At 38.3% G+C, this 27238-nt stretch overlaps 1 protein-coding gene and 1 non-coding gene across 2 annotated transcripts; one reads left to right on the top strand and one right to left on the bottom strand.

Annotated features, from left to right (window-relative positions):
* Positions 1 to 11884: 11884 nt before the first annotated feature.
* Positions 11885 to 11978, bottom strand: trnai-uau. Its single transcript has 2 exons — positions 11941 to 11978; positions 11885 to 11920 (listed from the first exon to the last, which is right to left on the bottom strand). It is a non-coding gene; the product is annotated as a tRNA-Ile (tRNA).
* An 834-nt stretch (positions 11979 to 12812) lies between these two features.
* On the top strand, positions 12813 to 25896 carry haao (3-hydroxyanthranilate 3,4-dioxygenase). The gene is made up of 10 exons (XM_017690619.2): positions 12813 to 13167; positions 13268 to 13346; positions 19694 to 19777; positions 19964 to 20070; positions 21277 to 21366; positions 21454 to 21497; positions 22468 to 22613; positions 24667 to 24735; positions 24858 to 24940; positions 25051 to 25896. Exons 1-10 carry the CDS (start codon positions 13079 to 13081, stop codon positions 25124 to 25126), a joined length of 867 nt encoding a protein of 288 aa, XP_017546108.1. The 5' UTR covers positions 12813 to 13078; the 3' UTR covers positions 25127 to 25896.
* Positions 25897 to 27238: the final 1342 nt, after the last annotated feature.

Here is a 27238-nt window from a genome sequence, read left to right as displayed (position 1 = left end):
ATAGCTTCGCTCTGGGTGCTAATGCAGCCCATCTCCATGCTATGTAATTAAAGAAGTCACGCAGCTCCCCCACCCTGTTGCATGTTAGCGTGCTGCCCCACTGCAACGCTTCTGTTGCCGGAATGACAGAGCCCCTGTGAAGTCCTCTGAAATGTTTGCTCAGCTACAGCGTCAAGTCCTGGAATGGCAGCAATAACAAGCCCCAACGTCTGGAAGGAATGATGTCAGCCGTCTTGCTTTGGAGGGATCAGAGCCTGGCACAGACTGAAGGAACTAGAAGGGGGGCCAGCTTTACCCAATGTCAAAATCACATACAGTTGGCTTATTCCCCCTGTAAAGGCATAAGCGAACTGAATAGGCCATTCATGCTTTTTTTCTCTCTTTAGCACACCATTAATAATGCAACATGGTAAATACATTATGTTTGACACATGGGCACTAATGGAAATTTATATATATATATACACATATATATATATATATATATATATATATATATATATATATATATATATATATATATATATATATATATATATATACACATATTTATGAGTAAAACTGTAAAAATCTAGGTGAAGTTTAACTGTAGTCTATGTGAAAGGGTTAAAAGCTAAAAAGAACCGTGCTGTGTTTTACTGGTAGGTATGTAATGAAACAAGACACCACAAACCACAGATGGGGACTCGAGGCAGTGACATGGAATCGCATGTTGACTAACTTGCGACTCAGACTCACCCTTAACTGCTCGCAGTACCATCGCGTTTGATACATCTTCAAATAACTTCACATTACAGAAAAACTTTCAGTCTGAAACAACTGACCAGCATGTAGCAAGTATTCCAGCTCAAATTCTGCTAAATTAGCTATTCCGCAATAGCTAATTTAGCAGAATTTGCCAGCTAATCTAGCTAAAGTTTTAGTAAGTTATAGATCATATTCCATTAAAACTTGGATTAGCTGTTGCACTAGCTGGCACACTTATTATACAAACTACAGACTAACCAGTTGTTTAAAGCAGTTTTGCTTATTTCTTTACTGCATGTAGGGCAGTAGTTCTGTTCTTCAGATACAAAGTTTTTTAAATGTTTGATATTTGAAGTTGTGTAAAACAGCTGATGGGGTTTTAGTCAGGTTTACTTATGTGCAGTTCAATGCCTGCAGCTAATAATGACATTAAAATTCTTGATCAAAGTCTCAAGGCCTGACTTGCATTTGCATGAATTGACTTGCGAATCTCCTGGCCACAAACCAGCATCAGTCAACCACAAATCAGCATCAAAATAATGGGGTGTGTTATTTGGAACTATATATTTGTCCAAGGGCAGTTCAAAATAAATGGTGAGTGAGTTTTATGAAGATATATACTATTTTGACTTCTACTATACACTGTTAGAAATAATGGTTCTGAAAATGGTTAGAAAATATCATATCAATGGATTATGGTACAGTTATGTTCCCTGACTAAAGGTACTGAGATGTACCCTTATGGGTACCACTCCAGTGACAACAGGGGTCCTGCCGAGTGACAGTTCAAAGAGTGTAGAATAAAATATGAAAGTATGTTATTCATGACCTTAAGAAAGTAAAATACTAATAACAACAACAATAAGAGGAAACTGAAGAGTGTTCCTTTTTTTTGGAATTTTGTAACTAGTCATGCACTGTTGTCAGGACTTCCTGTCACTTGATGCACATAAATTTCTCCATACATCATATCTACTCAGGGGTTAGGTTGGTATTTCAAAGGTGGGAGAGCCATATTTTTTCTGTAAATATCAACAATTTGTGAACAATATGGTTTATGTTATGTGGTAATAAATGTGATTAAAGCTAATAGCCCATCTGTGTATATCTTTATGGTTTAATGAACAAATGATTTACTTTCTTTCCTGGCATCAAATGTATATTAATATATCTGTATGTCTGACAAAGACAAACGTTACACTGGGACCTTTAACAAACTGTGTCGAACAATGATGGCACCCTTATGACATTAAGAACCTTTTGTTCTTTTGAAGCTGTCTGTTTGGAGCAGCTGCCTCCATGAAAATGCTATCCCTTTGTTGGTAATGACATTTTCGGCCTTCGAGTCTTCCCAGGCCGAAGGCCTGTACAGTGTGAGACTTTCCAATGCCCAAGGACTTTTTCTTGGCTAGCTTAGTCACTCTATACCATGATGCCAGCTCCAGTTGTTCACCTCGGATTAATACTTTGTCAAGTGTTTATAGGGTCAGCCAATCAGATTTAGAAACTCCTCAAACAACTGAAACCCAGTCTTCATATCTAACATCATTAAGTCTGATTAGCAATAATTATCGACAAATGCTGTAAGCCAAGTGCGCACAAATGTGCATATATTTAGCAACAGTTGGTTGTCATACATCCTTCCGGCTCTGAAGCGTGCATGAACTCAATCTCCCAGAATCCTCTGACACTCCACAGTGCTCCAATCATCGCTTGCAGTCTCCTGAGTATTAACCTTCACCTGTATCTCTTGTCATATGATCTGTTAGAGTTAGTTAAAGCCTGGGCTTTTAGCTTAGGTACTTTGTGAGGTATTGTTTCTTCTGGTGAGAGCCACTGAGCATTTAGTCTGATTGTACTTTGTCCTTTATGATCTTACTTTGGACACTTTAACTTCATTTTCTTTCTTTTTTTTCGCTCTTTGGAACTGGTTGCCTGTTTTTGTGATTGTCTTTCTTTCTTTATTTCTTTATTTATTTATTTGGTTTTTTTTTTTTTGGCATTTCTAGATTTCACCCTTGCTTGTCCCTCAACACTGAGTTTTGCTGAACCCCTTTATGATAAAAGGTGACTTTCACTTTTTACTGCGAGCTTCTGACTGGGTTGGTTTCATTGCATCAGTAGGCAAACATCACTGTTATGCAAGGCTGTCATATTCAGTAAAAACCCATTTACATGCAGGCCTACTACATGAACAAATGTTTGACTTATCAACCTCAGTCATAAAATGAGGTTGTATCTGGCTATGCAAACTTGGCTAGATACCTCTGTGAGAGAAGGTAAATATAATGAAGAGAGCATGGCAGTATCAAAACGGTCAATAAGCCATTAATAGCCATACAAAATGCATCTCTGTTTGAAAACAGCAGAAAAAAAGCACTTCGGTCAGCAAAAAGCACATCCAGTGAATACCTGAATCAAAAATATAAGGAAAGAAAGAGAGTGTAGGGTTAAGTAAATTAGTAACAGTAAAAACGAAACCAGCAAAAACAGAATCAGCCCTTTTTTTGGTGGGCACATAAAGGAAATGACAACATTACAGACACTTGAAAAAGCATTTCTCCTATTTTATTTGATGACCAGTTTATTCTTTTTGGCTTAAAGGTTCAGACCACCCTTCTAAAATAGCACTGAGTTGAGTTTAGAAGGCCTGGCATGGGCAACTCTTCTACAAAGAACATACTGGACCTCCATGTAAACAAATCACTACAATCTGGCACCTTGAACACACAGAAATGAAACACAGGCCCTTCAAGTGAGCATCCATTATTCATGGTATCTGGTTGTAGGCAATAGGTCCAGAGGATGTGGTCTTGTGGTGTCCTGCTCAAGTGCTGGAGCCAAAAGAGAGGAAGAAAGACAAAGCATATAGTGTCTACGGTTTGTCTGATAAAACAAAGAAAAATGCCCAAAGCAGTCTTTACATTGATAAAAGGTATTGAAAATGTAGAGAGGATAAAAGGAGTCTTCCAGGAAGTCTTAAGGGTGGGGGGGCTAATTTTCAAAAGAGCCACCCAAGCTGAGACAATCAGAATGAAGGCCTGAAATGAGCTGTTCACATACATACGGGATGTTTCTGTAAATCAGTTCATTCATACATAGCAAGTCACAAGGCAAAACAGCTGGAAATGTACATATTCATGTTTGGAAAGCCAGCTGTTTATAAAGTAGAAGTGCTTATCCTGACATGCTGATGGCAGTGAACATCAAAAGTCTTCAGTTCTGAGTCTCACAGTCAGTACATCCTAATTTATGAGATACAAAATGCTCTGAAAGTCCAGATCGGTTCCTATGGGAGTGAGAGTGAGGTGGATTTAGGCAAAGCCAGTCCACTTTCCAGCACAGCAGAAATAGACACTTTTAAGGGAAATGGCAAAGAAGCAGTGAGCTAGATTGATATTTAATTAGGCTAAAGAGATTTCAGTGTTCAATGTAAGAACTCAAAAGCCTTTGGAAATCCATCCTCCTCCTGTACAGCTCACTCACTCTTCCCACACTTCCCTTCTGCCAGTTAGCACAAGCTCAAAACTTTTTTTTTTTCCAGTGGTTTTGTGTGAATCAAGAAACCCAAGCATACTTCAAATACAAAAATACGTGAGGGCACTCCACACGAAAAAGGTCTTGGCTGTTACCACAACCTGGGAAAGGTTTTAAAAATAATACAGTTGTAAATTAACAAGCCTTGAAGAGTTTGTAGTTCAGCTGAACAGAAGTTTCAGGGTAAAAGTCCAAAAGCCTGTTCCTTACATTAATATTTCTGGAAGAGTTTGAGTTACTAATTATTAATAATTGCTTACCGTATACATTACTCACGACTAAAGCCACAAGAAAGGAAAAGTAAATTTCTTTGGAAAAAATATTCATCAGCCCCGATTATAGCACGCAAGAAATCATGCGACTGACAATGCTTGACCTCAGAGCACTGCTCTGTTGTTCCACATGCCAAGTGAGATGACATCACTTCCCTTTGGGAGACATATAAATGCTTCATCATTGATCTGCCTGGAGCAAAATGAAGTGTGGAAAAAAAAAACAGCCCCACTAATGATAATGATCATACCCTACGCGCCACAATATACAACACTGAGCCAATGAACTGTCACAGCTCACAGCATAGCAATGACGACTAACCAGAGCTACATGTGAATTATAACCTATGACATGGTTCTCTGTCATTAGACACACTGAGCTGAGATTTATCAAAGCTTCAAGACTAAAAAACATGCTGAGAGACAACAAAACACAGATAATAGAGATCTTGATGTTAACTTGACACACAAAGGATAGCAACAATCATTACACCTTTTGTTTACACTGAGCTCAAACTATATGGTTTAGAAGTACTTTAATGGAAGATTTGTTTTCTGATACATACAACTCACAAAGATAAATTACAAGTTTTGTCTAATGGGATGTTAGTACACTCGATACAGCTGATTACAAGATTGTAAACTACAGTCTTTAAAACTGGGTAGCCCTCTGAGGCATGGTTTTAAAACACTTTAAGTTACAATTAATGAATAGGCAGTTCTTTCTTTCACTGGAAAATCAAAAGGCTTAACAGTTCTTATGAAATCCCACAAGATTCAATCTTAGGGCCTTTGATTTTTTCTTTGAAATCTTCTTGAAGGTGATATCTTTGGGAAGCAAAATATCAGTTTTCACATCAACTTCACTATTATTTATATAGTGCGTTTCCCATGTTAAAGGACATTTTTTCTAATCAGAAAAGAACAAAATACATTATCAACGAGTGATCTTTATAGAACTTTATTGATCCTGGAGGGAAATTACAATGTTTCAGTAGCAAGACATATAATTACACAGAAGCTTACATAAACTATGCAGAAAAATACAGAATAGAAATAAATCTAGACATAAGTTAAAGTACAAGAGAAATAAAATACATTATAAAAGTATATCTATTCATATATACATATTCACATGGCATACGAGACAGATTCACTGTATTTACAGACAGCAGGCACTGAGTGGTATGAGCACTCTAACAGCACATATTATTGACATGACTAACTCTGAGTTGTATCAATATTGTAGTGTAAAGTGCATAATGAAAAGTGCCATTACAGTAATAGTTGTGATATATTGCACAGTGTGTATTAATCGAAGAGGAGATACAAAGATGTGGTTCAGCACAGTTCAGACAGCAGGGAATCAGTACCATCTCTGCAGTAAGGAGACTCGTTGTGGAGCCTTATAGCAGTGGGTAAAAAAGATCTCACACAGCGCTCTTTATCACAGCGCAGCTGTAACAGATGCCCACTGAATGTGCTTCTCCGTTCATCCAGTGCAGCATGCAGAGGGCGTGAAGTGTTGTCCAAGATGGCTAGCAGCTTGTTGAGCGTCCTCTGTTCTGCCACAACCTCCAAAGAGTCCAGCTTGAACTAACAGAGCCAGCCTTCCTAATAAGTTTGTTGATTTTGTTCAGAGCACTTTTGTTAATGCTGCTACCCGAGCATACAACAGCATAGAATAGAGCACTTGCTATAACAGTCTGGTAGAATGTCCAAAGGAGCTTAGCGCACACACCAAAAGACCTCAGCCTCCTCAGGAAGAAGAGACAGCTTTGGCCTTTCTTGTACACCGCGAGAGTGTTACAGCTCCAGTCCAGCTTGTTGTCCAAGCGCACACCCAGATATTTGTATGTCCCGACCACCCCCACACCAACATCATCAATTGTGACTACTGACAAGACAGGTTTGGTCTTCCTAAAGTCGAGTACCATCTCCTTAGTCTTACCGATGTTTAGCATCACTGACCATGGTATAGAGTCACTTAGCGAGCCCAAAAAGAGTCCTCAGCCAAAGTCTCACAACGCAACTACAGTGGACCACAAAGGAGACCTAGGAAGCCTCAAAGGCCAATAATGTCCTTAGCCACAAAGGGATACCATTTAAGTGCAGCCTAACATCACTAGTCTAGGCAGTCTCATAGCTGCAATACAGTGTCACTCAAGTGGCCGGCCCAGGCAGCCACATATGTTCATATGTTCATTATCTAAGATTTGGTACTGGCCTATACCGTCCTTAAATTGCTGTTCCTGAAGAGGAACTACAATAGAAGAAAAACTCAACTTTATTTTCAAACTTTCAAACTTTATCACTTGTCTTTAAAGCACTGTGAGCTGCCACCAGTATGAAAACTGCTCTGTAAATCAAAATATCAGAATATCAGAAAGCAAATTTTGAACATGTATTCCCTGGTTGACAGATTCACAGTTTTGTGTGGTTAATCATGGTCATAGAATTATAAAAACTGACCAGCCGTACATTTCACTGCAAGCTTTATAAGGGTGTTCTCCTGCTGCACATTCAAAAACAAGAACTAACCCAAACATGAACTTACGGTTCTAGTTCATTTTCCACCTGCATCAGAGACAGCTAGAACCAATATAGTAGCCATGATTAACAACTTAACGGTATTTCCGGTCATTTTATTTCACTCTAAAATAAATTTGGCTATTTAGCTATTTTGTCAGCTTAACTTATTGGCTGATATGAAACAGCATACTGCACTATTCTGGCCACACACACACACACACACACACGCACACACAAATATCTACATTTACACAGCATCATGCATAGAAAAAGGTTCTATATAGCACCAAAAAGGGTTCTTCTATTATTACAATGTCAAGTTTGTAACCATAGCAGAACCCTTTTTGGTGAAACTATGATTTACATTTTAGAGTTAATAAGATTTGTTAAAGGTGTTCTCATATTTTGTGATAAGTTATGGTTGTTTAATCATAGCTTTTGTATGTGGCCCCAGTGAGGGATGGCAATCGGTGCCATGATACAGCATCACTTACAGTAACCTTGCAAGTCTCTGAAAGAATTTTTTTTTTTTTTTTTGTCATTTTTAGGGGGAATCAAATACGGACTGAAACTTCCTGGACTTAGATGAACATAGATGAACATGTCTCTTGGATATGCCACATTTTATGTCTTATTTTTTCTCCCTAATGTGTTGAATTCTGTAAACACAAACAGTAAGAGTGCATTAAAATATTTAGAAGTGTGTTCTCTTTAGTGGCTGTGTTTACTGTTTACTTATTTTTACTTAGGAAATCAACAGAACATGGAATTTGACCAGTAATTATAAAATGTAAGTTACTGTGCATGCTATACACTACCCTACACTAGTGTATGTACACTACTTTGTACACTATACTTCTGTATTCATTCATAATAGGCTTCTATCAAGCTGCCAAGTTTCAAAAAAGCTAAAATGTAGAAGAAGATCATCTTTAAAAAGTGGCAGAAAACAATGGCGCTTCAGTGGCTTCACTACTTAGATTCCTAAATAAAACAAGATAAACAAGAAAAGTTAACTGCTATAATAAATTACACTAAGCCAACTTATAGAAACACATTTTTACCAGATCTGCCTGAAGGGGCATCTGGTTAAAAACAAACAAACAAATAAAAACTCAAATGACATTTGTTCATTGGGAGAAAGGATAACTCATAAATCTAATAAAGTCAAATCAAATCACAAAACAAGATGAAAATTAGTTCTAAGCTCTTTGTAAATGGTTTCATTCCAGATGTCACCAAAAGCAAAGCTATCCAAAGTCTCAGATCTTAAGTGCAGCTTTTCTTGCACAATTTCCTGTTAATAAAGTGTTATGCATCGCTCTAATGTGCGTGTCATGGAAGAGAGGTTTTCTTTGCATGTCTTGGCTCAGTGTGCCATGTTTTGATCATAAACAAAAGCTACAAGATAGCTTTCTAATGAGATGCAGTTATTCCTCGTCTTCTGTAAAACACGCCAGCCTGAAAGCAAGTGAGGTGAGAGGAAAAGAAGCAGGACCTACCACTCACAAAGTGCAACTTCGGGAACACTTTATTGGAGTGGTCCTTTGCAGATTATTGATAAACTCTTAACAGATTACTAATAACATATCAACAACATATCAGTGAAGTAGCAGTAGTGAAACATCTCAATACACTCAAGTAAATATGTTGCAGATGCTCTATTGATACATAACAATGCATCTACTTAATGGAAGTAAATATGTTACTTCCATTATGTAAAACCTAACCTTACCAAACTCACCCAACACCTAACCCTAACCGTAACTTCAACCCAGAACCTAATCCTAACCCTAATCTTAACTTCAACCCAGAACCTAATCCTAACCCTAATCTTAACTTCAACCCAGAACCTAATCCTAACCCTAGGCCTGGCCCTAAACATAACCCTCATGTTTTTGATATGTTACTGAGAGTCTGTTGAGAGATCGCTTCATCTAAAAAGGGCCACTCAAAATAAAGGGTCAACGAAATGTCACATTTAGAAATGTTCAACCATATTTTAACACATTATCAACCAGGATTTGCTTGTTTCACAGTCATCATCTCAGTGATCACACCCACCTTAAATTAGCATTTAAATACAAATGAAAAAAAAGAAGGGCAGAATTAGTGGGAAAGTGTGCACCTAAAACAAACATTCCTGGAAGTGTTTGGGCAATAAAGTGCACTGTAGTGATCAGTGAATTCTTGTCTCTGTTCCAAAAACAAGCTGGCATACGTTCCTTTGACACACCACAAGTGCAGACAGAACATGGTGATGATGGATGCTGCTGACTTCCCATTGATAGAGGGCCTGTACGTGCAGGGCACTGATTTCACAAGAACACGCCTCAAGTGTGCTGTATGTAAGGCCATGACCTACAGGGCAGAGGTAACCATCTCCCTGGCTGCTTCCTCGGTTTCAGTGAGTTAATGCATGTAAAAAGTGCCTGAATACATAAACACAAATGAAGAAATCAATTACACTTCATCAGATTATTAAAAGTTGGCTTGAGAAAGCCAACTTACTGTTCTTTATAAACTTCATTTTCTTCTTATTCTACGCTCCAAAAATAAAATGTTTCTCGTCTTGCAGTTCTTGAGCTATAACCATGAAATTTTGCAGGATTGATTGTAGGTCCTGTAGTATACCATGGGGCCTACAATATAACTGTATAGTGTGCTTGGTGTCAGTAAATTAAAGATGGCAATGAATTTAAGATGGCAGTGAAATTAAGGTATCAATAAGTTCAAAGTGACAGTGAATTTAATGTAGCAATGAATTTAAGGTGGCAGCAGATTTAAGGTAGCAATGAATTTAAGGTATCAATAAATTTAAGGAAGCAGTGGATTTGTGATTTCAGTGTATTTAATAGCATAAGAACCATCTATCGACACCTTAACAACAACCTGGGACACGATAGCAACACCTTACCAATCGCCAGCTTCGTACCCTTCTAACTGATGTGAGGTGGCATTCATGACAAGACAACAGAGCAGGACAACTTCTCAAAAGACTTGGTATGTGTTTCGACTCATAGTGGAGAAGGCTTCGTTCTGATCTTGTGGCTCTTTGGTACTATAAAGAATCATTTTTCAAATAGGTTCTGTTGTCATAGTAAGTCACTGAATCTTTTTTTTTTTGGCCCATATAAAACCATTTTTTCTAAGAGTGTAGGAACAATGGTTAGTCCTTTAAGTGACCAATTTCATAAATGAGATGCGAGCTCGAAGAACCTTTTTAAAAGCTTTAAAGAACGTCCACACAGTGTAATGCCAATGATATAATTTACACCAAAGTATTATATAAGAATAATGTCATACAGCTGTATAACTCTACACCAGTGAAAGTTTTTGTCCTAGAAACATGCATCCATGCCAGTAACCTTTCAAGAACCTATATTTAAGAGCACTGAGCTCATGTTAATTCTACTGTAGCTTCAAGTGCTCTCCACAGGAGAAAGCCACGCTGGTACTGGAGTTTGGGGATAGGGGGAGGTGTTGTTTATGGCTAGATATCTGTACACTCCAGGCTTGATTTGTTGACTCAGGTCCTAAACCTGATGGTTAAACTGATTCATTATAGCATCAGTTCACAGCCAGCTTTCCAGCAAATCTGCACAGTCCAACGGCTTCACTTACCAAGACCACCTGGGTTGAAACAACCACTAGATCTAAATTTCACACTATACAATATAAAACATACTACAATCCTTAGTCACATAGACTCTGGCAGTAAGGAACGGCCTTAGAAAGCACATGAATCTGCATCAAGATGGCAGGAAAGCACAATCTATTATATTCACTATTGATAAATTACCTGCAAACAAATTATATATATATATATGTGTGTGTGGAAAAATAGAATGAATCTCAACCAGTTATGTAATAGAACTATCATTAAGTAGACCTAACATTGTTTGATCCACTCTGTCAATAGTATAAAAGTACTATAATAGGCAATTACAGTTTAGAGACTTATTATCCAGTTCAGTTCAGAGTTATATTATTTTATGGTACACCTGGAAAATAAAAGATTCATGTTCTCTCATATTCACAGGAAATGCACTTGTTACATAGAACACGTGCATTTGTCACTCCTATATGTTCCAGTCCCTCTTTTATAATTATATATAGAGCACCTCTAAACAGCCTGCAAGACAGAGTAAAGCTAAAGCTTACAAGCTGAAATAAGCCAGATAAAGCAAAGCTGGCCGAACTATTATGTACATTGCTTGAGAGAGAGAGAGAGAGAGAGAGAGAGAGGGAGAGAGAGAGAGATTTAGAAAATGCTGCCGGTAGGCTCAGCCCTTGTACAACACTGCCATCATCTGGCACACATTTTAAATATGTGCAAAGGCCTATTCCATTATCCTACAGTGCCACCTACTGTACTAGGTGTCCGGGAGTTATTGACGTCATCATAAAATAAAAGGATATTGAATGCTATATTTTGCTTAAACCTTTATAAGAAACCCACCTCTCTGTAGTGTAAACGTGACAAAAAAAAGAGAAAGGAAATATATGCTGTGTTTAGACCCGTGCATGAGCCCCATGAGTTAAAACAAAAAAACAAACGTTACATAGTTCAGAACAGTGCACCGCATTTGCCATCGTTCGACTAAGTTAGATCATTCGCCAACACTTAAAAACGTCCACAGTATTCTGCCGTTAAAATGCGTCTTCATTTTGTTGTACATCTCCTGCAGTTCTACCGTACCACTGTACTGATATTACAATATTCTTGTAACTGTTACCTTGTGTCACTCACTCGCCCGGCTTTGCGTCTACGTTTCGGACGAGTCCAAAAGATCTGCTCCAGGTGAGGCTCGAACTCACAACCTCGGCATTGCTCTGCTTTGTACTGCTGTATAAGTACCGCGCGCTAACCGATTGCGCCACTGGAGCTCCATCCATCCAAGCTCCCTGCACGGCTTTTGAGCACAACAGAGAAACCGCATTTCTGCCCCGAAAAAACTAATAATGATCTCTTTATGCGATATCAGTGCGTTTATTGCTCTGACAGATTAATAATTCTGTCTCCATTTTACCAAAACAACCCGCACAAACACAAACAGTTGGTTAGCCTGCTTGCTAGCGTTAGCTTAGCAAGCCACTAACGTTACTCCGTTGAGTTAAAACCTGAATGTTGTCTATGTAAATTGACTTCAGAATCTGCTAACACGTACTGACTTAACTGAAATAAGACACATTATTTAATTTCTTCAAAGCTAGCCAATGGGTTGATCTCCCTGGAGAGCTGGCTGACACTTAGCGTCCAGCTAAGGCTAGCTAGCTGGCTATCCAGGTAACGTAACGTCATTTGACTTCAATAAACACAGGACTATTGTGTCTAAATATCTGGGGCATTTCAGGCTGCAGCACGTTGAAAGGGGTTTATTTTAGCCACTGCATTGTGCAATGAATCAGACTTCTGCTCAACATACATTACACAGGCTCAATAGCGGAGTTGAACTCAGCTTCTTGTTTGAATTTACCCGGTCCACCTTAAACGGTGCAGTTACAGGCTGGCTCATGAGACGCCAGAATGTATCTGCTGCACCATTTAAGGCGGACCGGGACAATTCGAGCAAGGAGCTGGCGAATAGCAAGTCAACTTCAGGTTCGTGCCTTAATACTAGCTTATCATCAAAGCCAGTACATTTCCATGGCCGGTTTACACCTAAACATGAACTGAAACCAAAATAGTAAAGTAGCTCAACTAGCTAATATAAGAAAATCAGATAAATGGTTAGTTTTTAGGTCACTTCCTAAGGCCAGGTCTGGGTTCATGGTCCACGTATGCGCCACTCGATAACCGGTGAAGTGTAAACAGGGATTTTAGGCTGGGCTTCGTTAAACACGGGGCTCACAGGTCTTGTCCGCCCCCCTTCCACCCCAGCAGGAGCAGCTTCAGACAGTCTGCAACAGCTCTGGTCTGCACAGAGTCATAACCGCTCAGAGACGAGCTGCATACTACATACTGCACGTTCAGCATCATTAAAATCATGACCAACGAGTCTCTTCACGTCAACATAGACAAGTGGATCGCAGAGAATGAGCATTCATTCCTGCCTCCAGTGTGCAACAAATTAATGTAAGTAACTACAACTGTGCTCCCATTTAAACGGAATAACTGCTTAGATCGTTAAACGACGGAATTCAAATAAATAAGTAATTAAACATGTCATTTTCAGGTTCTTCCATCAGTTAATCATCATGTATGTCGGTGGCCCCAACATACGCAAGGATTATCACATAGAGGAGGGTGAAGAGGTGAGGTATATATGAAAAGGGAAATTGTGGTTTAGAGAGCAATTTGATGCTGAAACCCATGTGAACTTCCTTTTTAATGAAGGCAAATCTGCATATTTATGTTCAGCTTGGATGAACACTTTAATAAGTAATAATTAGCTGAATTGATTTTTGCTGTCCGTAACTTACAAATCAAATTTGTTTTTCTTCTTTATGTACTTGCTACTCACTACTTACATTTAGTAATGGCAGTGTAGGCTGAAACTGCTGAAACTGGTCAGCTGTGGCACCTGTGCTATCATTTTGGTTGTTATTCCAATATATACCGTATATTAGTTGGGATGCTGTGCAAGATATAAAAAAAAGCAAAATACAATAATGTGCAAATGATGTAAACCTTATATTTCATTGCAAATAGGCAAAATATACCATATCAGATTTTGGAACTGAGAAATTTTGTTTTTGGAAAAATATATATTCTCATTTTGAATTTGATGCCACAACACATACCAAAAAAATTGGGACGGGGGCAACAAAAGGTCGGTGAAGTTGTGTAATGCTAAAAAAAACCCCGGAAAAACTGGCTCACCACTTTGTGAAAGACTGCAACAATTCAAGAATAACATTTCTCAATATAAAATAGCTAAGAACGTTTGTTTTTCATCACCTACAGTACATAATAACAATAAAAGGTTCAGACAATCTGGAGAAATCTCTGTACACAAGGGACAAGGCCAAAACCAGTTCATTCTAAATGGGCTGAGAAGACATGGAAAAGTGTCCTGTGGTCTGACAAATCATGATTTGAAATTCTATTTGGAAATCATGGACACTGTGTCCTCTAGGCTAAAGACCACTCAGCGTGTTATCAGTGCACATGGCATGAGTGACGTGCACATCTGTGAAGGCACCATTAATGCTGAGCTACACTATATTGCCAAAAGTATTCACTCGTCTGCCTTAACATGCACAATTTCTTGGTCTGCTGAAGCTTTAAGAGTTCTTTTCACTGGAACTAAGGGGCAAAGCCCAACTTTTCATTGCACTTGGTGATGTAAGGCTTGGATGCAGCTGCTCGGCCGTGGAAACCCATTCCATGAAGCTCTCTATGCTGTTCTTGAGCTAATCTGAAGGACACATGAAGTTTTGGAGGTCTGTAGCCATTGACTCTGCAGAAAGTTGGCGACCTCTGCGCTGACTCCGCTCTGTCATTTTACATGGCCTGCCACTTCGTGGCTGAGTTGCTGTCGTTCCCAATCACTTCCACTTTGTTACATTAACAATGTCAGTTGACTGTGGAATATTTAGTAACGAGGAAATTTCATGCCTGATTTTCATGATATGAAAATCTTTTATTAGATATTTTAAAGAGCAAGAAAAGTATTTTTGAAAGGACACGATCATTGATTTGTCTAGAACAAACAGTACTGAATTATTTTAATACTTTAATCTGCAAGAAAGACTGAGTTTTGTAAATATTTGTGAATTTTCAGTTGCAGGTGTGTTGTGTCTATTTAAAGAGAAAAATATTTTGAAAACCTCTGCCACCTGTGGAACCATACTGGAATTCACTGAGCTCCTGAGAGCGACCCTTTCTTTCACTAATGTTTATAGAGACAGTCTGCAGGTCTAGGTGCTTGGTTTTATACACTTGAGGCCATGGAAGTGATTGGAACACCTGAATTCAATGCTTTGGATGGGTGAGTGAATACTTTTGGCAATAAAGTGTCTATATACACACAAGTTTTGGCAACATATGCTGCCATCCAGACATGTTTTTCAGGGAAGGAATTATTTCAGCATGACAGTGACAAACCACATTCTGCATGTATTACTCAGCATTGCTGCATATTAAAAGAGTCCAGGTGCTAAACTGACTTGCCTGCAGTCCAGACCTGTCACCCACTGAAACATTTGGCACATAATAAAATGAAAATTATGACAAATGAGCCCCCAAACTGTTGAGCAGCTGAAATCCTATATGAAACAAGAATGGGAAAACATTTCTCTTTCAAAACTACAGCAGTCGGTATTCCTTAGTTCCCAAATGCTTACAGAGTGTATTACAAAGAAGGCATGATGAAGCACAGTAGTAAACATGCCCGACCCAACTTTTTTGATATATATATATATATAACTTACACACACACACACACACACACACACACACACACACACACACATTCCAAAAAAGTATTTGGACAATTTAACCATTTAGCCAATGATAAATTTAGGTGAAATGTTTAATTAATAACAGAGAGCCTGAAGATAAATTCCATCCAGACTGCATTCAGGCTACTGTAAAGCACAGAAGTGGAAATGTCAAAGTGTGGGGCTGTTATTTTTTAACTATAGTGTGGGTGAAATTGATCAATTGTTCATTGATGGGATCATGAAGTGAACAAAGGCATGTTGAATGCAGACTTTCAGAACTCTGACACTGCTCAACCAATAACAATGAAGCACTCTTTGAAAGAACACTTTGCCAATTTAAATGACCATCTTGGAATGGTCTGTACCTGGTTTGACATTTAGTTTCTTGTTATAATGAACTTACATTTTTAAGTATTGCAGATAGTCCAAATACTTTTTTGTGGATGCTGCATATGTAAATAAACATTTTAATTTCTGATTTCAGTACTCAGCATAAGCAAAAACAAATCAGGTCATGAAGAAAAGCAAATTTGATTTGAGGTATTTTGATGTACTGTATAAGCTTGGCCTTCAGACATACTCTGACATTACTGTGTAGCTTGCTGATCTTCATGAGTTAATTATTGCATGTTGAGTCTCTGAGTTTAGAGGTTTTGGACTCTAAACTGTACTTGTTTTTCATATGAGCTTCAGCAGTGAGAGCAAAGTCCCTTTCACTTCTGCAGTTATTAACCTCTTCCTGTTTGCTTACTGATGCCTTTTCTGTTTTTTTCTTGTCATATACTATACTGGTTGTTATTTGAGAATCATTTGTTTTATTACAATTAAACAGTAATTAATATAGCCCTTTGTGCTGGACCTAAAACAGATCACATGTAAGCAAAACTCATGACATTATTTGGTCTTTCTATAAATATGTAAACAACTTTCATTTACAAATGTGTTTATTTCTATGCTATATTGTTTTCTAAGTTTACCTTTTAGATGTACTGACTTCTATGTGTGAGGATGCAGTGATACACAATCCCTGGTCCTCATATGGGTCAGTGACAGATTTAGATGGTTTAAAAATATATAGTACATTTGATTAATGTAACCTTTGTATTTATGTTGGCTTTGTATTTCTGAACGTTTTATATAGTATATATATATATATATATATATATATATATATATATATATATATAATCAAGTTAAAAAAATCTGCATAATTCATGCATTGTTGACATACAAATAAAGTCATTCAGAGTGGTTTGAGGTGAAATGGTTAACTGTAGAGAAACGTACTGACTCTGGTTTCTTTGCAGAGGTGCTGATAGGAACCACGAGCCTTGATGCCTGTAACACAAATAAAGCCCAGTGTGTTTACTATCCAAAACCACTGGTGCACCTAAGAATTTGTAATTGTGATGTTGATTGTGAAATCGTGGTAGATCTGGAAAACAAAAAACAAACAAGCGAACAAACAACTATTTGCATACTAGTTTTCCATAAAAGCCCTCAGTGCTCCTTAAATGGATTCAAATAAATACATTTAGGCCAGAGCCATTTGTCAGAACTGTCAAAAGTCTCAGGCACCAGGCAAAGCATTTATAACCATTTCATATAATCTTCTGTGAAGCTTTCATAAGTATTAAGTGTTTCAGATGTTCAGGGCCTTTCAACACCACCTTGACTCAGTAACTTCATTTGGAGAGTTTCACCTCATAGCACTCTGAATGACATTTACAAATTAATTATGCAGAATTTACAAAATATCTATGAAAATCTTTAAAATATCTAATAAAAGAACAAGAAAAGTATTTTCGAAAGGACACAATCATTAATTTGTCTAGAACAAACAGCACTGAATTATTTTAATACTTTAATCTGCAAGAAAGACTGAGTGTTGTAAATATTTGTGAATTTTCAGTTGCAGGTGTGTTTTGTCTATTTAAAGAGAAACATATTTTGAAAACCTCTATATTTTCTCGAGAATGATTAGTTCTGGTTCTAATCTTTTTATACCAACTGGCTAAAAGCAGTTACTCCACTTGATATTGCTCTTAACTGTTTAATGTTAAGAACATAACAAATTGTGCTTTGGTCATATATTTAAACAGTTTGGTTTTATTTTGTTTGTCATACTGGCTTAAAGCTTAAAAACACAACGTTATCGGCAAGAGATATGAAACGTATAGTTTAGTGATTTACTGGTACCACAACGTAATGCTATGTTGGCAACAACGTTTACATTGTCAGTTAACCGTCTATAAAATAACTAGTGATCAGTAAGTATTTAAACAGGGGAGAGAGGGAGGAAGAGTTTGATAGGAGGGGCTGTCAGATATGCCACATTTTTGGGGACCCCTCCAGGTGAAGACAAATGTGCTCGAGTGTGTAGCGTGCATCACTACGCCGACAAAACAGCACCATGTGATGAAGACAAACTAATTGACATTTCTTAAAAAGCGAGTTGCTGCGACACAGTCGATCAGTCAGCGTGGTTGCCAAGGCCAATACCAGATACAGCCATGATAGGTTGAATGTGTTCATGTTGCCGGCGAAAGATCACAGAAGGTGAATAATATAACATTGCAACTGTTGCTGCCTGGAAAATGTGCACACGTTATACACATGTTCAAAAAAATCTATTGATGTCTGAATGAATTGCACAAATATGCTGCACTTGGTGTATAAAAGCCTGAGAACCTGATGTTTAAAACAGCAGTTTTTTGGGCCCCTGTATACTTGTTTGTCTTTGGACAGTGACAGTAAGTAGAAGTACTGGATACAGTTTGATTAATTGGTAATCTGAGTGCTGCCTTTTCGAGTTAAAGGATAGACGTTTTTTGTTTAAAAGAAGTCATGCGGGCAGAGTCACGAATGTATTAAGCAACTGTGTTGCAAAATTTGGGAGCAGAGGACAGTTTGTCCTTCTCAGTTTAGTCACAGATACAGTGTACACCGAGTTTCCCATTTTTCAGTATGAGCAGTATGAGCTATGGGCGATTACAGTTTTCTGAGGTCCGAGCTGAAAAATAGGTTTCGAACAGTCAGATTTAAACCTGTTTGAGAATAATAATAAAATAATTAAAAGACTGCGATACATTAACAGTGTTAAATTTAGCCACACAAATTAGATTGTCCATCTGTTAAATTCAGAATGACTATCACAGCCTGGTTCTTCTCCGGAGCACTTTCCTGTATAAATATGCATTTTCCAAGCATAATTGGATTTTGCATCACAGACACCACATATTTGCTGACTGCACCAGACTTAAAATAAATACACATGAGAAATCATTGCTGTTAATCATGTATTGTCGCTGGTGTATGAGAGGTACACATTTCTCTACACTCATAAAAAAGGTACTAAACTGTGGCACCCTCAGTGATACATCTCAGCACCTTTGGCAGGGAGCATAACTGTACCATAATCCACTGAAATTATATTATATATTATAAATATATTTATTACATAGTTTGATTCCACACCCTGTCTCGTCTCCAGGCTTTTTATTTTATTGTTCCGTTTTAAAACATTCAGTTATGAAAAAGTACAAATATGATTGTTATTTAAGGTGCACAGTTGGACCGTAAGCCACTGTTGTACCTTTGAGGGAACATTTACATTGTTTGTTCCTTGATAAATGGAAAATGTACCTGTCTTTCTAACAGGGGGTATTTGGAGCACAATATCAGTGTAACAATATTGTTTATTTCCAGTTTCCATAAAATCTGGAAAAAGTCATGAAGTATCAAACTGATTAAAAAAGGCCAGGGGCAGCATTCAGCCTGAAATGTATGTGTGTGTGTGTGTGTGTATATATATATATATATATATATATATATATATATATATATATATATATATATATATATATAAATAAAACGAACTTATTTATGTTGGTTATATGAATCTACTGAATAAACTATTACTGATGTTGTGATTTGGCCAGTAGAGGTCAGCAAAAGTCCATAGAAGCAGATGTCCTGGATGCCTTCGCTAGTAGGCATTTTGTTTGGCAACACAGTAGTTTACCTGTTGTCTGTCTTTGATTTAATTAACTGATAAATTAATAAATCACTAAAATATCCAATTAGCAGCAGAATGCCTGCATGTGAAATCAGACCAATGCTTTGTGGTAAATCACACAGGACTACTATGAAACTGTAGTACACTGGTGTGTTTTAGCTACTGACTTTACTCATGATTCTGCTTCATATCTCAGCTGTTTTACCAGATTAGAGGAGACATGGTCCTGAAAGTGATAGAGAATGGAAAACACAAAGATGTGCATATCCGTGAAGGAGAGGTGAGCTGCATGACTGTTACTGTAACACAGAAGTATGTACACTTCACCCTTTGCTTTCTCTGCAGTGACTGTGCTGATGTCACTGCTCAGTCTTTCATTCCTACCCACCTGACAATGTTCCCATCCTGGTGGGTGTTTTGATGCGTCTGTCTACCTCTAATGCTGCGGCCCTGCTCTCGTTGGCAGATGTTTCTGCTGCCAGCACGGATCCCTCACTCTCCTCAGAGGCAGGCCAACACGGTGGGTCTGGTGGTGGAAAGGAGGAGACTGCACTCAGAGACAGACTGCCTCCGGTAACTGAGTCAGCTGCTAGAAAAACATATTACTCATGTTGCTTTAGTATCATCAGCTGGTCCCCAGAGCTCAGGCTTACTTCATCTCCTTACTAAACCACTGCATACATCATCTCAAAGCCACACAAGAGAACATCACTAGGATTTATTCATTATGACATCATCCGATGTCAATTTCATGGATTATTTGTAGATTTGAGTGTCTGCAAAATTCTGATGGCTGCCTTGGTTACTATCTTTGATTGATGCAATTATTCATAACAGTTACAACATCACGACTACACTAAATTGATAAATTATTAGCAAAGTAATCTAAAATAATATAATTATAAAACGATTATATTATTGATGCATCTTTTTTTTCTCTACAGGAATTCTATTTTCCTACTGTCTGAGGACTTGGTAGTTTTAAAGCACAGTATTTGTAATGACCCATAATGAACTTAATTTAAATATATTTTATTAATAAATCAAATGGAAGTGATCTAGAAGGCTCTCATTCACTAAGACGCCGCTGCCACTCATCTTCGATAAAATGCGAAAAAGTGGATCAGACACAGCAGTGCTGCTGGAGTTTTTAAACACCTCAGTGTCACTGCTGGACTGAGAACAGTCCACCAACCTGAAACATTCAGCAGCAGTGTCCTGTGGGCAGCGTCCTGTAACCACTGATGAAGGACTAGAGAATGAGCAACACAAACTGTGCTGCAGCAGATGAGCTGTCGTCTCTGACTTTACATCTACAAGGTGGACTGACAAGGTAGGAGTGTCTAATATAGTGGATAATGAGTGGACAGTGTTTAAAACCTCCAGCAGCACTGCTGTGTCTGATCCACTTGTACCAGCACAAAAACACACTAACCACCACGTCTGCAGTGCTAAGAATGATCCACCACCTGACTTTTGAACAGGGTGAAAGGGGGCTAACAAAGTATGAAACAGAAGGACTACAATCGGTAATTGTAGAACTGCAAAGAGCATCCTATATGGGTAGTGGACCTAAAAAAAAAAAGAGTGTAAATGAGGTTTACTGAATGAAGTGGCCACTCATTATATATAAAAATTAAAGTATCCATCATCTATAATGAATGCAAATGAACTGTAAATGCATTTAATTAGATTTTTTTTGTTATATTCACCTAATAATGCACACAAATGTGCTATGCATATTCACAGTTTTCTGCAGCAGGTTGTTTTTACTCCTAGGTACTATGTGGATAACAGCACAGACATCCTGTTTGAACGCTGGTTTTACTGCGAGAACCTGGGCACCCAACTAGTTCCAGTTATTAAGGAGTAAGTCATGGTCAAGTGTGAAGCATGCACTCTGGATTTTGACACAGCCATGTGTGTACCGGTTTTTATTTTATTTTTTGCTGTCAGGTTTATGGCCTCAAAGCAGCATAAGACTGGGAAACCTGACCCAGGTAACTGTTTTCTGTTTTCTGCAGTCTCCAGTTTCTCACACTTATTGTATTACACCTTTAGATGTCGGACTTTCATAAAAAAGTCATTTTTCATATACTCAATTGAGCTCATATAACATAATTGGAAGTTCAGCCTCCTGCCCCAATATGAATACCTAAAAATAGAGGTGCACTGTAAAGCCAAGACTGTAAAACCTACATACAGTGCTGTACAAAAGTCAGAGACCACCCTTAATTTATTTAGTTTCCAGTCAAAAAGTACAACTCATGATACAAGTAGTCTTAAACACATTCAGTGATGTTGTCTCACAGTGGACGGATGGACAGGAACACCTGTGGATGTTCAGATCTGAATCAGCTTGATTTTCTCCTCTCTCTCAAAGATGAAAGCTTTAAGTGCTGTTTATCTGAGTGAGATTTTATCCGATTGAAATTTTTGTGGAATATCTGTTGCTGTTAGGAGTCTCGTTTTCTCTGGATCATTTAATAATCTTTTCAATTCCAGTTCTGTAAACTCCTGGGTTTTTTTTTTTGGTTTGTTTGTTTTTGTTTTTTTTGTTTACTTATTTTCCTTTAACTTTACTGTTCCTTGTGCAAGTGGCTCATCTTATATCTAACCTCCTCACAAATAGCTCATGAAAATGAGTAGTCATTTAGACTGGAAATTAAATTAATGAAAGATGGCCCAGTACTACATATGTTAAATACAGACTTGAATAAAAGGTTACAGTGATCTTCTTTAATCAACATGTGACAATAATAGCAGTTCTGTCATTGCTGTTGCAGTACTTATGGAGGGCACTAGATGTCTGCTTTAAGATTGTTTATATATGTATATATATATATATATATATATATATATATATATATATATATATATATATATATATATATATATTTATATATCTGTTTCTATAGATATTGTATATCTATAAGCATATATTAATTCATATATGTGAATCATTTGTAGCTGACCCCATCAAGCCTGCGCCTTTTCCACTCAACAATATGAACGTAATGACCACATTCTGCTTCAAAGACTGGGTAGAAAAGCAGAAGCCTGCACTGGCGAGTGGACGGCCTGTGGACATGTTTGGAGCTCAGTTTGAGACTGAGGTACAGAGGCAGTGTGTGTGTGTGTGTGTGTGTGTGTGTGCATGCTTTCCTGCTTTGAAGGGGACTGACCAAACGCAGTACATCTGAGGGTGAACCAATCAGGCTTCACTTTCCAAAGTGAGCCATTCAGGGCAATTTAAACTCATGTGCTCAATCAGGACTTCTAGACAAAAGATTGTGCTGAGCTGGGTATTGAAACAAACATGTGGCAGAGGGAGATGGAGCCTGTCTGGGAGGTTCTTTCAGGAACAAACTTCTCAGCTGTTACTTTATATGCCTGGCCCACATTACAGGATAAGTTAGGCCAATATTCCCCAGTCACTCCTTCTGACAATTACAAATAGTGTGCCAAATTCAGGCTGGAGTTAACTGATCATCTTCCCAGATTGTCCTGTGTTATGGGTATCTATAATCTAGACTTGACCTCTCTGATCTACTCTAGAGGTCTGCTACCTGACCAGAGCCCAACAAGGCCTGACAAGATATTGGGTTTTGGGCCAGATTCGGGCCGATTTTTCTCATACAATGTCGGATTTGTTTTCCAAGGAGTGATTATTTTATGTAGTAGATTTGCTTTTATTTGCAAGAATATACCTTAATAAATGTTCATGCACTTTCTCTCTTGTACATGCTAACCTTGTAGACTATAGCTGCATGCAGAATAGCTCCAGAGTTTGAGAAGTGGGTGAACAAGCCCCGAAATCAAACTGGGATAAAAGTTCAATAGTACATCAGTCTTACTTTCAACATGGATGATGAGAGAGATGTGTTGGGTTGGTGAAAAATGTCACAGCTGGTCTCCCTCCTTGCTCGTTAAATTTCTTTTGAAGAGTGTTAAGCATTTTTGTAAGTAGCATCAGTAATGAGAGGAGCTTTAGCACAGCAGGGCTAAGAGATGATTAGAGAGAGAGCATGCTGTTCCTTGGCAATTGCATTAAAAAGTGATGTATATGATAAAAAAAATGCTGTTAGTGGATTACAAAAGGAGTAAAATACCACTTTATCTTAACACGACATTCCGTTGTTCAACTCGTGTTTAGTGACAAAGCAAAGCATTACAACTATCTGCGATAAGTCACGTCATCTCTGTTAGAGCATGTGAGCAGGTTCAGCTCAGGTTTGGGTTTCAAATTTAGCAGTGCCAGTCATGCTGGGTCAGGTTGGGTCTCAGAGTCACAATGGGGGTCTGATTTGGGCTTTAATTTCTTACAAATGCAGATCTCCAGGTCTACTCACACTCCAGTCTTGACTACCCCAATTTCAGATTATAAATGTTTGTAAAATGTTCTGTACTTACAACTTAAAATCCTGTAGTGGGGGGGGGGGGGGGGGCAGTCTTACTGTTTCAAATGGTAAGCAGTGTCGACGTTATGGAAGACTGAACAGAATTCCACAGTACTAATGTGCTTTATCCTGTGTTAAAATAAATGTTAACATAACATAGCAAATGCCATAGAGGTGCCTGAATTTTTTAGCAGTGGAATTATCTTGCTAACTCTTTCAAATGTTATGCAGTGTTGACTTCATGAAAGACTGAACAGAATTCCACTGCTATTATAATGCCAAATCTATGGCATTTGCTATGTTATGCTAAAATTCATTTTTACACACCTAACGTTTAGGATAAAACTTTTGTAACCACCACCTAAAAAGTTCCCTTTCTTTTCTGCTGCAAAATGCACATAACTACATCTGCAATCTGTGCCTCGATGTTGTTTTAAAGTCTCAGGAAAGTGTTGCCTTCTAATCCAATTTGCCACCTGCATGGTTCTAGATCTCTTTCACCAGTTCAGACACTGAAAAGGTCTTATAAATTGGATGAGAAAGAGGTTTGACATTCTTAGAACAAGGGGTCATCAATTCCAGTCCTGGAAGCCCAGTGTGCGCAAACTTTGTTTTCTTTATTCTAATGCCTACTAAACCTCATAATTAACTATTAACTGAGAAATATCCAAACTGTGCAGGACATCAGGCCTCCAGGACCAGAACTGATGACCTCCTTTTAGAAAAAATTACAATATAAACAATAAGGTCATCCATCACTCTGTTTCAGACTATACTCTATGGTCCAGGAGAGACTGAGCCTTCCAAAAGAACCACTGATGGCTGGATCTGGCAGCTGGTATCTTTCTGAAACTCACTCTGCATCCCTCCATGACCCACCTATCTTTATTTCTTAGGTTCAGTGTTGAAGGTTTTTTTGTTTGGTAAACATTTCATTTCCTCCTCTGCCCTTCACTGTAGGAGGGGTCCTCAAGTGTCACTATGAATGGCCGAGAGTACAATCTCTCAGTGGGAGACTGTCTTCTAATACTTGAACAGACTGAGTAAGTGGGTGTTGTAAAGTGTGGTTAGCAGTGACGCTTTTTGAAAGACGTCAATTCTGTGCCACAGGAAGTTTATATAACTCAAGTGTGTATCTGTATGTGTTCCTTAGGTATCGCTGGAAGAGGCCAAAGGATTGTGCTGCTTTATATGTTGCTCAGAATCCAGAGAGGAAGAGGCCTTACTAAATAGTGGATGGAGAACCTTCACTAATGAGCTCCCTCAACTTTAAATCTCTTTGACTACATTCCCTATAAATAGCATGGACTTTAATTACAGTGGAAGAAAAATGTGTTTTATTTGAAAGTAGCTGTATTCCTGAAGGTGGGTGTAAGCAATTTGTTTGAACCAACTGCTTCAGTCCTTGTGAGATGGTGTTGTAGGAGAAATCAATGCTGGATCTACTTCAGGTTACCTTATTGATGGAGAGAGCATGTTCTGACATTAAAGAAGCAGAAAATCAAATGTAATAATATAGTTGAAGGGAAAAAACACCACACACACACACACACACACACACACACACACACACACAGCAAATTAATGAAGAGCTTTGGTCCAAAATGCATTAACTTTTTTCAGAGTGGGCTTCATACATGCAAGAAATATCAATGCTATATTATGATGAAAACCACCTTTATTAGAGAAATAAATGTGTTTTGCATTGAATGTCATCAAATTGTTATAAATGGATATACAGGGTTTTGGAGTGAAACTCTTCAAATAGAAACTGAGCACTAAAATGAGCAGAAAACTGCCACATTGACGTGTGTTCTCTGTAAAGGCTGTGTTAACTTTTCACTTAGAAAATCAACAAAACATATACTTTGACCAGGGGTGTTCAAACTTTTGCATAAAACTTTAGTTTCTGTTAAACAAACGGAGATAGCAGTAAATGTGTGTAGAATATACCGTCTAAAGCTAAATAAAACAGCCCTTTTCTCAGTTTTTAAACTGATCACACTCTGAAAATCCCCTTTCTGCTCTCCTTCAGTCAACATGCACATCTTTTAGAATCTCCCATCACAAGTCATGTCTCAGTGCATGTCTGTTCTAGGTTTCAAGGGGGAGTTTCTTTTCATTTCATTTCTGCATAATGTACTTGTTGAGATGTAATCAGTCACACAGTGGTGATGTGAAATGTGAATTCTAGAGAACCTCACCCAGCCAATGATTACAAATATGTTGCCTATTACGTGACAGTTCTGAAATGAGATTTCAGCCTAAAACATTTTTTCCCATGAATTCATGGTGGTGAGGTGTTAGCAAGGAGTTGTAAGACAATGTTCCTCAAAGAAAATATCTGGATTTACTGCCGTTTTCTTAGTCAACATTACATAAAATAGCTTTGAAGACAGGTTCTGTAGGTTCATTTTAGACCAAGGTTTCTCAGTCTGTGAGCCATAGACCACCAGTGAGCCATGAAGCACCTTCAGGTGGTCCATGGGCCTGTGCTCAGGAGAAGGCAACAGTTTGCACCGGGCGCAGAGAAGCTCATCGGGTTGCTTTCGCCTACCTTGTTTGGTGATGACCTATGAGATGTTTTCTTTAGTTCACTTCATTTACCTATGTATGAATATTCCACCCATATTCAGGTGTGCAACAAACAGTTGAATTGTTGACCAGCAAAAGGCACATGCTGGCGCACTTTCTAACAGTTCAGTTCACTGCCAGTGTAGATGTGTTCTGTGATCAAACAAGGGAATTCATCAATACAGCTTGCTTTTCTTCTCTTCTAGCAGAGCTTTTGGGGCCGTATTGTCAGTGTAATCTGCCTGTTGTAATGTCTGACTCTTTACAGACCCTCACTTGTTCTCATGTTTCTCCAGCTCCTTCTGCATCTGGACAAGCCTTAAAATAATGGCAAAGATCGGCGTTTAATTTCGGCTCACTGATTGCGAGCATCAGCGGCTGGAGCGGTTAAACCCAAATTGATAAGCCAATGACGAAGAAGCAGATAAGTGAGGTTGCTATGGGAGGGCAGCGAGGCAGGCCCAAGTGCAGAGAGGAAAACCCGTGAGAGAAGGTCTTAAATGAATTTATTGGTGATTGAGTGCGAATTGGGTGATCGTGCACATTGGGGTTGAGGTGGCTCGGGCTCAAACCACCAATGTATTGATTGGAGTTACCACTGTGCCTCTGAAAAGCACAGGCAAAAAAGGGCCTCAACAAATGGGAAATGGCAGGAAAGGCAGACAAAGGGGACACAAAGCATCGCTCAAAGGCTGAAATAGAAAACTTAAATAAAAGATAATCAGAAAAAAACACATCTGTGATTATGAGAGGAAGGTCAACTTTAT

Source organism: Pygocentrus nattereri, chromosome 5, assembly GCF_015220715.1.
Source record: "Pygocentrus nattereri isolate fPygNat1 chromosome 5, fPygNat1.pri, whole genome shotgun sequence".
In the NCBI taxonomy this organism is placed as follows: domain Eukaryota; kingdom Metazoa; phylum Chordata; class Actinopteri; order Characiformes; family Serrasalmidae; genus Pygocentrus; species Pygocentrus nattereri.
The sequence above is the reverse complement of the archived record's forward strand: the minus strand, read 5'-3'. Positions and strand labels throughout refer to the sequence as shown.

Excerpts from the sequence above, each read along its gene's own strand:
- haao (XM_017690619.2), top strand. The coding sequence starts at position 13,079 with ATGACCAACGAGTCTCTTCACGTCAACATAGACAAGTGGATCGCAGAG. Across the intron at positions 13,347-19,693 it reads ACATAGAGGAGGGTGAAGAG|CTGTTTTACCAGATTAGAGG; the intron begins GTGAGGTATATA and ends TTCATATCTCAG. Across the intron at positions 21,498-22,467 it reads GACTGGGAAACCTGACCCAG|CTGACCCCATCAAGCCTGCG; the intron begins GTAACTGTTTTC and ends AATCATTTGTAG.